Source organism: Ostrinia nubilalis, chromosome 2 (genome assembly GCF_963855985.1).
Source record: "Ostrinia nubilalis chromosome 2, ilOstNubi1.1, whole genome shotgun sequence".
NCBI classification, from domain to species: Eukaryota; Metazoa; Arthropoda; class Insecta; order Lepidoptera; family Crambidae; genus Ostrinia; species Ostrinia nubilalis.
Window position 1 is genome coordinate 6159796 of NC_087089.1, and position 13298 is coordinate 6173093.

At 38.1% G+C, this 13298-nt stretch overlaps 1 protein-coding gene across 2 annotated transcripts; it reads right to left on the minus strand.

Moving 5' to 3' along the window:
* Nucleotides 1-498: 498 nt before the first annotated feature.
* Nucleotides 499-8440, minus strand: LOC135080951 (zinc finger protein GLIS2-like). 2 transcript variants are annotated; one of them, XM_063975682.1, is made up of 4 exons: nucleotides 8356-8440; nucleotides 1911-2128; nucleotides 1488-1635; nucleotides 499-1255 (listed from the first exon to the last, which is right to left on the minus strand). In XM_063975682.1, the coding sequence occupies exons 1-4, from the start codon at nucleotides 8356-8358 to the stop codon at nucleotides 536-538; spliced, it is 1089 nt and encodes a 362-aa protein (XP_063831752.1). In that variant the 5' UTR covers nucleotides 8359-8440; the 3' UTR covers nucleotides 499-535. The 2 variants fall into 2 exon arrangements, with proteins under 2 accessions (XP_063831752.1, XP_063831746.1); XM_063975676.1 differs by lacking the exon at nucleotides 8356-8440 and adding an exon at nucleotides 2488-2700.
* Between the last annotated feature and the right edge of the window lie 4858 nt (nucleotides 8441-13298).

The following is a 13298-nucleotide window of genomic DNA, read 5'->3' on the forward strand; positions in this document are numbered from 1 at the left end:
GATGATACATCAGCGTTATTATGACGATGAAGTAGGCCTACTGTGTGCCATCATAAATTAATTATTATCTTATCAATAGATGTATATGTAATTATAATCATGTCTTCTATTTCAATTCGCGATGTGTTAGATGACGAGCTAAATGACGAGTTAGAATTACGTAGCAGATAAAATTATTTTAGTCATCATTACAATTTGTGCACCTTCATCGTAGTCAATTTTATCATAATGGAAATACAGTTTTATCTGTGATAGATAGGCGATAAATAATTCGTTATGTGTGTTTCTGGTAATAATAGACTTAAACCTATCTAGAACAATTTGTCTGTGTTCTATCAATCAAGTCAGAATTGTTTCGTCATTATCTCGCAATAAAACCCAACCAGTGAAGGTTAAGTATGTTCCCCTGGGGATAGTTGGAGTGTTGTAGGATCCATAATGTTGCATTTCTTTGTAAAGTGAATGACATTTAACAAACACACACAGGTAGAGAAACACTTATTAGTTTATAAATACATAGTTTATTTATCTTAATTTAACTTTTAGTACTTAAATCTAATGGCAAGTCTGTATGTCTTACTAGTTCCTCGATAGGTTTGCATTCTATTCTTTGCTTGGGGCAGATTAGATTAAGAGGCATTTCTTCGTCTTTCTGCGTATACCTTTCTGCATGGTTCACTTCATTTACTGTGATGTCATCATACCGTATCTGGTCTTCATAAGTGTAGGCTTTCTCGCTCACATTCTGTCTATAGAGCGGATAACCAAGACTGCTCGAGTAATACGTTCTGTAAGAGTGCTCGTACATCTGTGTATATTCTAGGTAGGACATTTCGTTGGACGGAATTCTCAGAGGGTACATGGGTTCTATGTAAGTAACTGGCTCGACAGGTACAGGTGTGTATACTGGTGTGGTGTCCCTTAGATTTATAATTGGGTGGTAGGTCGGAGATACGACAGGTCTTTGTGGACTGTAGCCTGCGTGTAGAGGTGACGAAGGCTCATTGTTGGGATAAGAAGAGTTTTCTGTCCTTGGGGAGTACGCCTCAGGACTCTGAACCTCGTCTGAAGATTCCCTTCGGATCGGCTCTTCTGTGGCGAAGTGTTTGTAAGTCTTCACGTGTTTTCTAAGACTGGAAGGATCGGTGTAACGCTTGTTGCAGCCGGGGACTTTGCAGAAGTATGGCTTATCCACTGTGTGAGTCCGCGTGTGCTTGAAACGGTCGCTTGAGTTTGAGTACGCTTTGCCGCAGCCCTGTCAACAAAAAAACGCCGTTATGTTTTTGCGTCTGCGTGCGTAGTTCGTGGATTAACATTTGTAATTAGTACTTTTAATTAACGTCTAATTACTCGATAATTACTCCAGTGAGTAGTTCACCGTTAATCTTAATATAAAGTTAATTAACGTTTAATAAGCTTGTCTATCTTGTAATAAAATTATGAGTCAATGAAAATAACAAAGACATGATTAACAAAACAATTCTTACCTCATATGGGCAAACGTAGGGTTTCTCTCCAGAGTGTGATCTCAGGTGAATCTTCAAGTTTTCTGCCCTGGAGAAGCTTTTGTTGCATTGGTTGCAAGTGTGAGGTCGCTCATTCGTGTGTGTGCGCACGTGTACTAGCATTTTGTACCTGTTAAAATAAACATAAAAATTGTAAAACTCTCGACTTCGAAATTTCTCAAAATGTTATTAAAAAAAAAATTAAATGAACACTTTGGCAAGAGTAAAAATAATGCATTGATTTATGACCTCAAGATAGTTTTATATTACTTGATGGTGCCATGTAAAATGTCCAATTTATGATTTCTATTGAACTATTGAACTGTATTTTTTTTACTTTTACTCTAATGAGAAGTGAGCAAATAGGTACTTTTTTTTACTTTGCTAACAATTTGAAATACTGACCGAGCATTGAATCCTCTAAGCGGGCGGGCGCAGTCCCTCCACCCGCAGTAAAACAGCCCATCGCTGTGCGCGTGAGCATGCGCCCTCGCGACGTGCGCGGAAAGACGTGCGATACTCGCGAACCGCTCGCCGCAGCCGCGCCATCTGCACGCGGTCTCGTCGGACTCGATAGGGTTGCGTTCGGGGGACGACCCGCCGGATGAGTCCTCGTCTTCCAACTGGAAAGAAGAGATTAGGTTCAGATGATGCTATTTAGACTTTGTCCTAACTAAAATAATAAAACCCTTCAAATAAAAAAATAATAATGAGCTACGTAAAAAACCACAGATAACTAAAAAAACAGAATAACTTTTAATTAGTTTACTTGTCACGCAATAGGCATAGAAATATACATAATTGAAAAGAAAAACTTTTAGTTACGAATTATTCCTACATCTCTTATGAGATGCTAAATAAATATACATCTGATAATGATTGTTACATGATCCCTGTCAGCCTGTTTTGTACCTATCTTTAAAATTATACAAATACATAACAAATACTAAAATAAATAAAAAACCTTGCGGTTGATTATTACCTGTGGTGGTAGAGGAGGAAGGACCACAGGCCTCGCTAAATAAGGCGCGAAACGCTCCGCAGACATCCATCGTTGGACTCTGCACCCGCCGTTGGCCGCGTCGGGCCTCCATTGCGGATATACTAACATTATTTCAACACTAATCACCAAAAACGTATTAAGCTCCACAAGCAGTGGTCACTGCGCGATCGCTATACGGACAGTGGTGGCGGGCACTCGCGCCGCCTACTTATAAAACGTCTCAGACTGACAACGCCGACGGCTGATAAGCGCCCGAGTCCCCCGCGAACACGCTGCCTTTCGTACCATTATCTTTATCGATAAAAATCGCAACTTGCATTATTTTGGGCAGTTTATGGAAAATTTATTAATACGTCAAGATTTCGATGTATTAAAAATTGATAATTTGTTGGCAATAAGGAGTAAAATGGCGTGCATTTGTTCTACGCAGTTCTGAGCGTGTTTTGTGTGATAGCATGTGGAAGCATTATCAGAAGCCGCCTGCCGCGGCTGCCGTCCAGTTATTACCGGTACGATAGTCCGCGGTTCAATAGGTGACTGATACGCGCGTCGGTGTAGACCGACCTTTTACTGGTTATCTTTACAGTATGCTATTTTGAAGTCTTAATTCATCATAATATTTTATATGGTCTTGGACAAATTGTGATGTAATCTTGGTCCTTTTGTAGTCCTTTTATGGACTCAGGAACTTGAGATACATTAAATAAACTCAATTTAAGCCCGACTTTGGTTTTCCGCGGCCGTGCCGTGCGATTTGCTTCTGAAATTCAAACGCGAAATTCTACATTCTTAACATTATTTTGTTTATGTTTGGTTTACTGAGAGGGGTTTCACCACATAAGTTTTGTTATGCAATTGTGCTCTTTTCTCTCTTTGGCAATCAATTAAATCTCTACTCTTATAAATGTTATTATCCAAGTACACAACAACTTTAATTATGTCCGCAATATGTAAACAAGCCATGTTTAAAAAAAATCTTTGTCTGTATTTTAATATTTTTTGGTAAATTAGGTAACATGGATAGAACTTACAGCTGCTCTCTTAAACACAAATAAGAAAACCCTAGTTTCATTTAATATTGTGAAATTTTGGAGATTCTGATGAAATCCCAATGAATAGGGATGATGACTGGGTATAATGAAATCGAAATTCTATTTAGTCCGTCAGATAGATAATAAAAAATTTGGGACACATATTTTTTAATTTTTTTCATAATCGAATAATTATTATTACAGTAATTATATTGAGTTGAAATGTCATCGTAGCCTATTGCAGATTTTGTCATAGATGATATTTTTAGTTGATAGATTTTCATGAGTCCTCATGATCAGCATGCGTGTGAAACGGGACGTCGTCACTTCGTGTGTGTCGGAATCCCTTAGCACGTACCTATCTAGACACGATAAGATGATAAAGCATGAGTATGATGATAATAAAACAACTGCGCAGTTTTCTTATCTACCTGCATTACTTGAGATTTTATAAAGCATTTAAAAATTATTTTAACAGTTCTCTGTAATACTTGTAAAATTGGTTTAGATATCGTTATAAGTTTTGTTGACTGTTTCATGTTTTCCTGACACATATTTATTATTTTAGTAGTGTACCTAGAACTGCGGAATTGTTTTTAATTTATCTGTTTGTTTGTGAATGAATTCAAAATAACAACTTTTTGTACAAGACTAGTTGCGATGGAGATAACGTGTACTAATACCCAAACTAGTTCTTATCTTTGTCTGTGAAATTAAATTGTAGACAAGATGTAATTAATTTTTCTAGGCCGTCTGAAAATTTAGGTGTCACTGATCTGTATCGGGGTATACCACACGTTATCTGTGCACGCATATACGGCCTTCTCGCCGAGTGATTGTGAAATGATTGCTTGATGGATCAGAGAATCAATGATCAAAAATATTTAGGCAATAGATTACTTATCTAATCCATCCATATCATTCGCAAAATATTTCCTCCTAGCGGGTCGCTAAGAGAATATATTTCCTTATGTCGCTTTAATATGGGTATCGCTTTGACCTCCACACAATATAACTTACCAAACACAGATAATTAAAATGTAGTGTTATTTAATGCCATAATCGAGAAATCTTATGCGTAGTACGTATACATCGATGATGTATGTAAATAATTCAAAACAAAACTCTTTTTTTCTCTTAACTCCAGGGTGCGCTTCGGTTTACACATTAGTATAGGCCTGATGAACAAAATGCACTATGGGTTAATTCTGGGCAACACTTGGTCCAGACCCTGGCACTATCCTTTATTTTAAAATTAACTTTTTTTTAAAATTACATCGTCCAAGTTATTTCCTTGCCTTCGTTAAAGTTACCTCGAAATGGATTCCATTTCTTGCCGAATGTTTAGCTTCGTTGTTAGTTGATGGATTTATTAGAGTACAAAAAGGTTTGCTGGAGTGAGATCGGGGCTTCGGATCGGAGATGTCACCCCTGCGTAAAATTATTTTTTATGGTAATATTGTCTTACCACCTAAATGCTTTCATTTGAAGTGCGACACGTAGCTCTATCTTGCAGGAACCAAGTGCTCCTGTTATAGTCTCGCGATTCTTGCAACTTTGGAATCAAAAAACTTTTCAGCATGCCAGTATAGCGCTCTCAAAAATTCATCATCCTTTCAATCCAATCATCAATTAAGCAGGGTTGACATCTTGTTGCCACCAAGAAGCCCCAATATCACTCCAGCAGACTTCTTTTTGCGGTTTTACCATAAGAGCAGAAGAACTCAAATAATCCAAAAATTCTGCAGTATTCATCCATCCAGAATCCATTTCGAAGTAATTCTAACGAAAGTTTTACAAAATTTTGATGCTAGATTGGTCGAATGGAAGAAAAAGTAAGTTTAAAAATAAATTTCATAAAATTTTCTTTAAATTGTAATAAACAAAGTTCTACAAAAGTATACAGATTTTTTCCCTTGAATTGTCAAAAGTGCATTTCTTATCCCTCTAGGTATATCAGACAATTTGATAAATCAGTAGTGAAACTTTTTATGAAAATGACTCGATATCTAATTTAATATCTATGTGATTGTGCGGAATATAGGGTAAATATTGCATGGCATTAATGGCACATTTGATATTTGCATTTTAGCGAGATGATAATGACAACCTCGCTTGTACTGTAATCTTTAGTAAATATGCTGCAAAATTGTACGTCATCAGCAACTTGTGTAAACTCACATCCAACGCGTTATCACTGCGTTTTCAATGTGTGCGTGCGAGGAGGTCGCGTGAGGACGGGCGCGGGCGCTTGTGTGCGCGCAGCGGCCCCCTGCGGCCGGCGCGTGCGCCGGTTATAAGCGGTTCGCTTATCACAGCCTGTTGTTGTCTCACTTGTGTTCTTGCTATCAGTAATAAAGTTAATGATGTCTCGAATAAAATATGTGGCACGTTTCACAAGCTAACTTGATTAACTGTCGCGTAAATTACCTTAGTTTTTAAATGGCGTATTAATTAAATTAATAAAAATGTTGAAAACTTACTTAGGAAATGCGTTTCGACTTCAGTACGCGCAACCCTGAATCAAGTTTTCATGTTCTTCGCTTCTACGTAGCTCTCTCTTTTTACCTGACTGTGCCAGAAGGATGGTTATGTTTTTCGTGTGTATGTTTTCTGTTCTACTTCGTTCGTTCGTTCGTTTCAGCCGATAGACGTCCACAGGCCTCCCCCATGGATTTCCACGAAGACCGATACTGCGCCGCTCGCATCCAGGCACCTCCCGCGACCTTTACCAGGTCACTTGCTCTACTTATATTAAATTAAAAAATATTTGTTTCAAATTAATGACGCATGTTTGGTAACATTTACATTGCTTTATTCGTCTGTCACCAACCAAAAATTTCCGAAATATTACATTTGACCTTAACTTCACATTAATACAGAGTTGTAAGTACTGTACTTTTGTAACAGTTTAGGCGCTATTGTTAGAAGTCGCTAAGTAAAATTAAAAATCCCTACTGTGTAATTACATTCTAAAGAAAGAATGGAATAAACAAGTCAAGTGTTTATTATTGAAAAGATCTTTCTCTGGACTTTGACACATTGCATGATTTGTTTTGTACAATTTAGCAATAATTGCGAGTTGGTTCTCCGTTATCGGCACAGAGTGGGGCAGCCGGACGGGTCATCGGTGCCGGTTCGAAGCAGTTCTCAGCTATCTGAGTAGCTGTGGAACTGTACAACACTCCATCACCACTGTATTTCACAACATCTTAATTGCGAATAAACGATTTGTTTAAAACTGTGATCTATGTATATACGGCAGACAGTGGTGACTGAGTTTTTTGCGGCGCGGCGCTTCTTCTCAGCACTTGCCAAATGTTGGTCTCGAAGCGCTGGTAGGGTAAAAAGATTGAGACATGTAGAGGCTCTATTTAAATAGTCTATCTATACAAATAAAGAAATTTTGACTTTGACTTTGATTAAAGAGATTATCCCTCTATTCCTACCTCTGTTTTTAAATTCGAATAAAAAACAGAATTGAACTTTTGCTGAATTTCAGCTTATTTTTTTCGTAATAAAAAGCTTTGATCAATAGTAATGTATGCGACCTTACCGAATCAAAGTCATTTATTCCAGTAACAAAATCGCAATAAAGAACTAGCTAGTACCTGGCAGACTTCGTACCGTCCAGTCAATTAATATGTGACATGAGGTGTAGATTGCGGAAAATGGTGGAATAGAAAAAACTCCTATTTTCATCAGGGCTATAGGATTCTAATGGTGAAAGATTTTTTCAACTTGGTCTATTACTAGTATCAATGCAAACAAAGAATCAAATCTTTTCTAGTGTACGGATGTTATTATTACATCGTCCATCTAAAGTAGGTATATGACAGACTAAAGTCGAGTTTAGCTTTATATTGTGATTCCAAGAACGTTACTGAATCATAACCTTTGTGAATTACAATGATGAAAGAAAGTCTTTGTTATTGTAAAGTCCAGTCAGTAAAATCTTATCTCTAAATCAATAGGAGTACCTACCTAGTTGGAACTTGCTTGTACTATAAAAAACCCTTCAAGCAGGACTAAAACTTCTGATGATTTTGTAACTTTTTGGTAAATATATATTTTTAGTTATTGATAGAAATGAAATAAGCTTTTCCGCCATTTCACATTTTGTACATCGTTCCTACTCCCTACTACACCATTATCGTAATACCACGAAAGGTCGTATTAAGTTAATTAGAATAGTTTTTTGTAAATACTTAATGAATTAAGTGCCCCCTGTATTACAATATTATAACATAGAAACTAGTGATACAGAACAATTTTTCGATCGCCCTTGCTTTAATTTGCGTCTTATATTGTTTCTTTAGTTTATTTTATGGAAAATCACCATTGGGAACTTATCTGCCGAATTGTTAGACTTAATCAGACACAACGCTGATAAACGGTTTTATTGGTGCTTAAATCTTGTTGATATCGACAGGGATTTCTACGTATGACCGTCTGGAGATACGTTGATGATAAGTTGACGATAGCGAGTGGTGTAATGTGATGTCTGACGGCTTACCACGGACGATGCACGAAAACTGAACGTTTGATCACACGATCACTGCGTGATACCTAATTATTAGAACCGTGTAAAAATAAATATTGAGTACATTTTCTAATCTTGATGAACAGCTTAAAAGATTTTCCTCTAGATCAAGACAATAAACATTTTAAAGAATAAGCTGTGTATGGAATATTTTATTTTTGTTGCCATGTTATAATTGGTTCTATCCCCTTGGATTTGTGTAGACTTTCAAGGTTATTCTTAACCCAATACGAGTAACGAAATACGCGATCAAATAAAGAAAGAAACACTCACCATTGTATGTCTGATTCACGGAGGTTTTGTAATCCCAGTGTGATTAATGAGGATTATGAATTATTTAAAAAAAAATGACACCGATTAGTGGCGGGTGCACCGGTGGCTACCAGCAGCGACTGCGGCTTTCCCGCCAAAAGATGTTGACGGGATCGACCACACGCGAACTACGCCAAAATAAAAACTCGAAAATAGCCACCAAGATTATACCGCGGCGAAATTAAAATAGTAATACGCCGTGTCCGAGTGACGTTGGCGCGTTTACACACGGCTTTCCCCCCAACAGCGTTTTCGTAGGGTAATAAAGTCCACGTGTGACGATCATTCGGCTTCAATACCTAGGCATTGTGATGCTGCGTCTGTGATCGTAACCTAGCTAGCTTTAACTGAATAAACAATTGATTGAAGCACCAAGACCGTCATAGTAGGTAGGTACAGGTTACATGACCTGAAGGGTTCAGAAACACTGCTGTCCTGGTTTTATTTAATCTCCTTTACCAAAAAATCGAAACTTGTTCGTACAGAGTTACTAAACTCAGGGCAGAGTAATACTTTAGTATAAAGAGTTAAATTTTCTGCTCGATATTTTACTTTCGGCGTTTAAGCTAAAATATGTCATAACGAGTGCGGCTCGACGAAATAGGCAAAGTGACGACGACGACAGTTATTACTATTTATTTTCTTCTTAGTTTACTACACTTCATCCAATGTTTTTCCAACTTTTCGATCTAACAAGTGATTTAACTGTCTACTCGATCCCTAAACCTTTGTTATAAGTATTGGTTTGGTTGCAGCCACGATCGTTACATTGGAGCTAAAATATTTTTCGAATATCTATGGATAAGGATTTTCTTCTTAGCTTTAAGCAGCAGTTTTTAAGCTTTTTTTATGTCCCTAAGATCTGCTTTGGCTTTTTCGCAAGAAGTAGTCTACTGGTTAATTGGTTCCTTAGTTTCTTATATTGTAGGAAAAAATGGTGGAATTATAAAACGACGCGTTAGCTCCATCTTGTTTTATCGAAATAACTGTAGTGGTCACACGCGTGCGTTTCTGATCCACATTGATCCACATTCTACTTATGTACCAGCTTAAAAAGCTGCACCCATGCTTCGTGCAAATGCAAACAGCTTGTTCATGACGGCTGCCTGGCTTAGTGGTTCGCGTTTCAAGACAATGGTAGAGGTCGCTGGATCGATCCGTGCACAAAGCAAACATACAATATTCTTATCTTTTTAAAGTCTCTGGAGTCGTCATGACCACATCATGCTGGACGTTCAAAATCACTTGTGCTTGAACAACCAAAACGAAAATCTGTGAATAATTTGTGGATCATTCTAATCGAGTGATCGATAAATATTTGTGAAGTATTATATGGCAATGCCAGATTTTGTATGGAAGGTGGCGTCTTTGATTACAAAATAGTGTAATAAACCAAACTTACTATGACATGTATACCTCTAAACTCAGTCTAAACTGAGTTACGAGCATTAGAAGTTTGATGATTTTACATACTAGATTTGCTTTCTGCGCGCAAGTTTTGTAAGAAATTTTTTGACGTTTTTTTTTATTGCACTGATTCTGCTCCACACTGATTTTGACAGATTTTGTTGAAATTTCTTACAAAACTTGCGCGCAAAAAGCAAATCTAGTACCTATGTAAAATCATCAAACTTCTAATGCTCGTAACTCAGTTTAGACTGAGTTTAGAGGCATACATGTCATAGTAAGTTTGGTTTATTACACTATTTTGTAACCAAAAAACATGGTATGGTCGATGGCCGCGCGAAAAAAAAAGACGCCAATTTCCAGCATTGTCTTTTAGTCCATCTTTACGACAACGCTAAAACAATTTGTTTTTCTTTATTGGTCTAGAAAAACTAACGTCAAATGTGTCTGAAAATTATTATTGGTTATACGTTTTTCTCTTCCTTTAATGTTTCTAGAAACCTAACATACCTACAATGACGAACTGTCTGAAAATTATCATCCACACTTTATGCAATTTGCGATAACTATTCATAAGGTGATTTTTACCAGACTTGCCTATCAGTCTACCATCTATTTATCATCTATACTTCGTATTGTTTCAATAAAAATGAGTCTGATAACACCAGAAAGTAATAAGGTGACTTTCAGGAATGTACCTAAGTTGGTACAGTAAAAAATTAACCAAGTGCGTGTCGTGCCACGGGCAGTGTAGGGTACCGTTAGTTGTCCGTCGTTACCACAAATATATTTCAGAAGCAAGCAATTACTTCATCCAAAGTCACTTATAATATTTTCTTATAAGGAATTTTTATTAGTTAAGAAATTTTATAATACATGAGGTGACATAAGTTAAACGACTATTACTCTTAAAGTAACTGATCCATTTTCACCGTTAGTTTTCCTGGAAAGTTCATAAAAAGAACTATTATTATGAATTATTTCAGATTTTTCAAGCCAACAGTTTAGTTTCAACAGGGGAGCTACCCTAAAAAAAATTTATTTTCAAAATTTTATTCTACCACTTTGTCGGCGTGATAAATATACATACAGTAGAATCCCGATTATCCGGATCAATTAAAACCAGGGGTGTTCCGGATAATCGAAAATCCGGATAATCGATTTCAAAGTAAAATCAAACAATAATTAACTTTTTAAAATAGAAAGGGTTATCAATACATCATTTTAGAGTCTAAAAATCTAAATTTTAGACCATTGGTCATCCATTTCTTTTAACAATGAACTAAGAAGACGTCCGTACCATGTTACGGTGGCGGCGCCTTCGGTTTTTATGGGTCCAGACCCTGAATCGGTAATTAGAAACCGTGAAGAATGAGTCCGGATAATCGGATATCCGGATAATCGAGGTCCGGATAATCGAGATTCTACTGTACCTCCACAAAATTACAGCTCTCTAGTGTTAATAGTTTCCAAGCAAAACCTCGGAGAGACAGACAGATGGACATAACGAAACTATAAGGTTTCCTTGTCAGGACTACGGAACCCTAAAAACGAAATAGTGACCTACCTCAAGTTATGCTTAGTCTAGTAGATTATGCTTAATATCAAAACTAGGGATGTTATGGGTTTGTAGTTTCGGTTATGGATACGGTTACGGATATTGGAATAATATTATACCGGTTACGGTTACGGATTTTTTTAAAATTTCCAATATCCGAAAGTTTCGGTTACGGTTACGGACATCTATGCTAAAGAATGCAAATTGTAATTGTTGTCCAACACAGTTCATGCCTTATGAATAGAATGGGTGCAGAAGAGATTTCTTTGGCATCTGACACCTTTTGATCTTAAAAAAAAAAGCTTTTATCTTATGCTGAGATCTTATGGGAAAAAACCCATGTAATTCAAAATCCAATCATTAAATCAGTGTAGGGACTTGCTTTCTCTGCCTACATCCGAAACTATCCGAAACTTTTGAATCGGTTACGGTTACGGATATTTTTTATTTCGGATATCCGAATGTTTTGGTTACGGTGACGGATATCCATAACATCCCTGAATCAAAACCTATCGTCAATTAATTGGTAACGAATAATCTTTTATGATGTCTGATGATTGATATATTTTATAATTACCTATCAGTATCACGAAATGCCGAATGGTGATCGTTACAGGTGACTTAGGGACTACCCATTAAAAAGGGAACGGGCAGCAGCGCTCTCTGATAAATATTAATCTTTTCAACTGCGATCTCCAACCCGCTTGCCAAGCGTAGAGATATTAATGCCAAATCCCTCCATTAATGTGGAGGCTCATTGTCCAGCATTGGACTGTAAAGAACCGGGCTATTGATGATAATCAGGAAATTCTTTTTTGTGTTATCCAGCGATACATACCTAGCGAAGATTGCGTGTATAAAACTTTTTCTTAATTTTTTTTCCTGATAGATAGACTTTCTTGACTCACACTCGAAGAAATATGTGATTTGTTGAATTTTAATATTTCGATCAGCCACAACAGACTTTTGTAGGTACTTTACTTACTTGGTCTGGTTTCAGATGGTTAATTTTTTTGTTAGGTAACTTAAAATTTCCACTTAGCCTATAAATACATAAAAATACAGTCCAATACTTTATGTTTGCTACATACAGCAGTAAAATACTTTGACATACCTTTTTTTTTCCCGGTGCTCCGTCATTCGCCTTAAGTGGGAAGGAACTGTGGGATTCCGGACAAAGCCTTCACTACCACAGTCCCTCCCGGCGATTGCCCGCCTGCACGGCGGGCCCTACAGGCCCCCCAGGACGGGGGGCGACGGGAGCAGCTAGGAGCACACAGCTGTTCCCGTCCGACGGTGGTGGTGGCCTATGCAATGCAGGCGAGGGCGCCCGCACGCCCCCGGCCCGCTGGCCATCACCGAGGAGAGGGAACTGGAGGCGATCATTGCGCTGGAGCGAGGGCGCGTTTGGATCATCTTCGCGCTCTGGCTGCGCGGGCGCGGCCTCCTTCTGTGATATCACATCTTCGCAGAAGGAGGCTATTGCCGCCCAGGCCTCGCTGCTGTCCAGCATAGCTTCAACTATACTGGGCAACACCAGGTCCTGGCCCACCACCGCGATTAGTGTACTGCGATGCGATGCCCACGCCATCCACACCGCAAGGGTATGGTGCGCCGTGTCCTCCGCACCGCTGCGACACTCGTGGCAGGACGGCGTGTCCTCCGTTCCGATGCGGTGCAGGTATGAGCCAAAGCATCCGTGCCCGGTCAATACCTGCACCAAACGGAAGGACCTTGACATACCTTGACTAACCTATTATTTACGTAAAAGTTGTGAGCTTAACGAGCTTAATCTTAAAATACGGTGGTAGACACCAATTAAGTGGTCTACCAGATTAAATATCATTTTTTTTCGGAGTGTCTGTCCCAGCACATCATCATTTTAGTCTGCTGCTGAACAAAGGCGTCCCCAAATGATATCCAAGTTGGACGGTTTGCA

Excerpts from the sequence above, each read along its gene's own strand:
- LOC135080951 (XM_063975676.1), bottom strand. The coding sequence starts at position 2,616 with ATGTTAGTATATCCGCAATGGAGGCCCGACGCGGCCAACGGCGGGTGC. Across the intron at positions 2,129-2,487 it reads TTCCTCCTCTACCACCACAG|TTGGAAGACGAGGACTCATC; the intron begins GTAATAATCAAC and ends TCTTCTTTCCAG. Across the intron at positions 1,636-1,910 it reads CTTAGAGGATTCAATGCTCG|GTACAAAATGCTAGTACACG; the intron begins GTCAGTATTTCA and ends TTATTTTAACAG.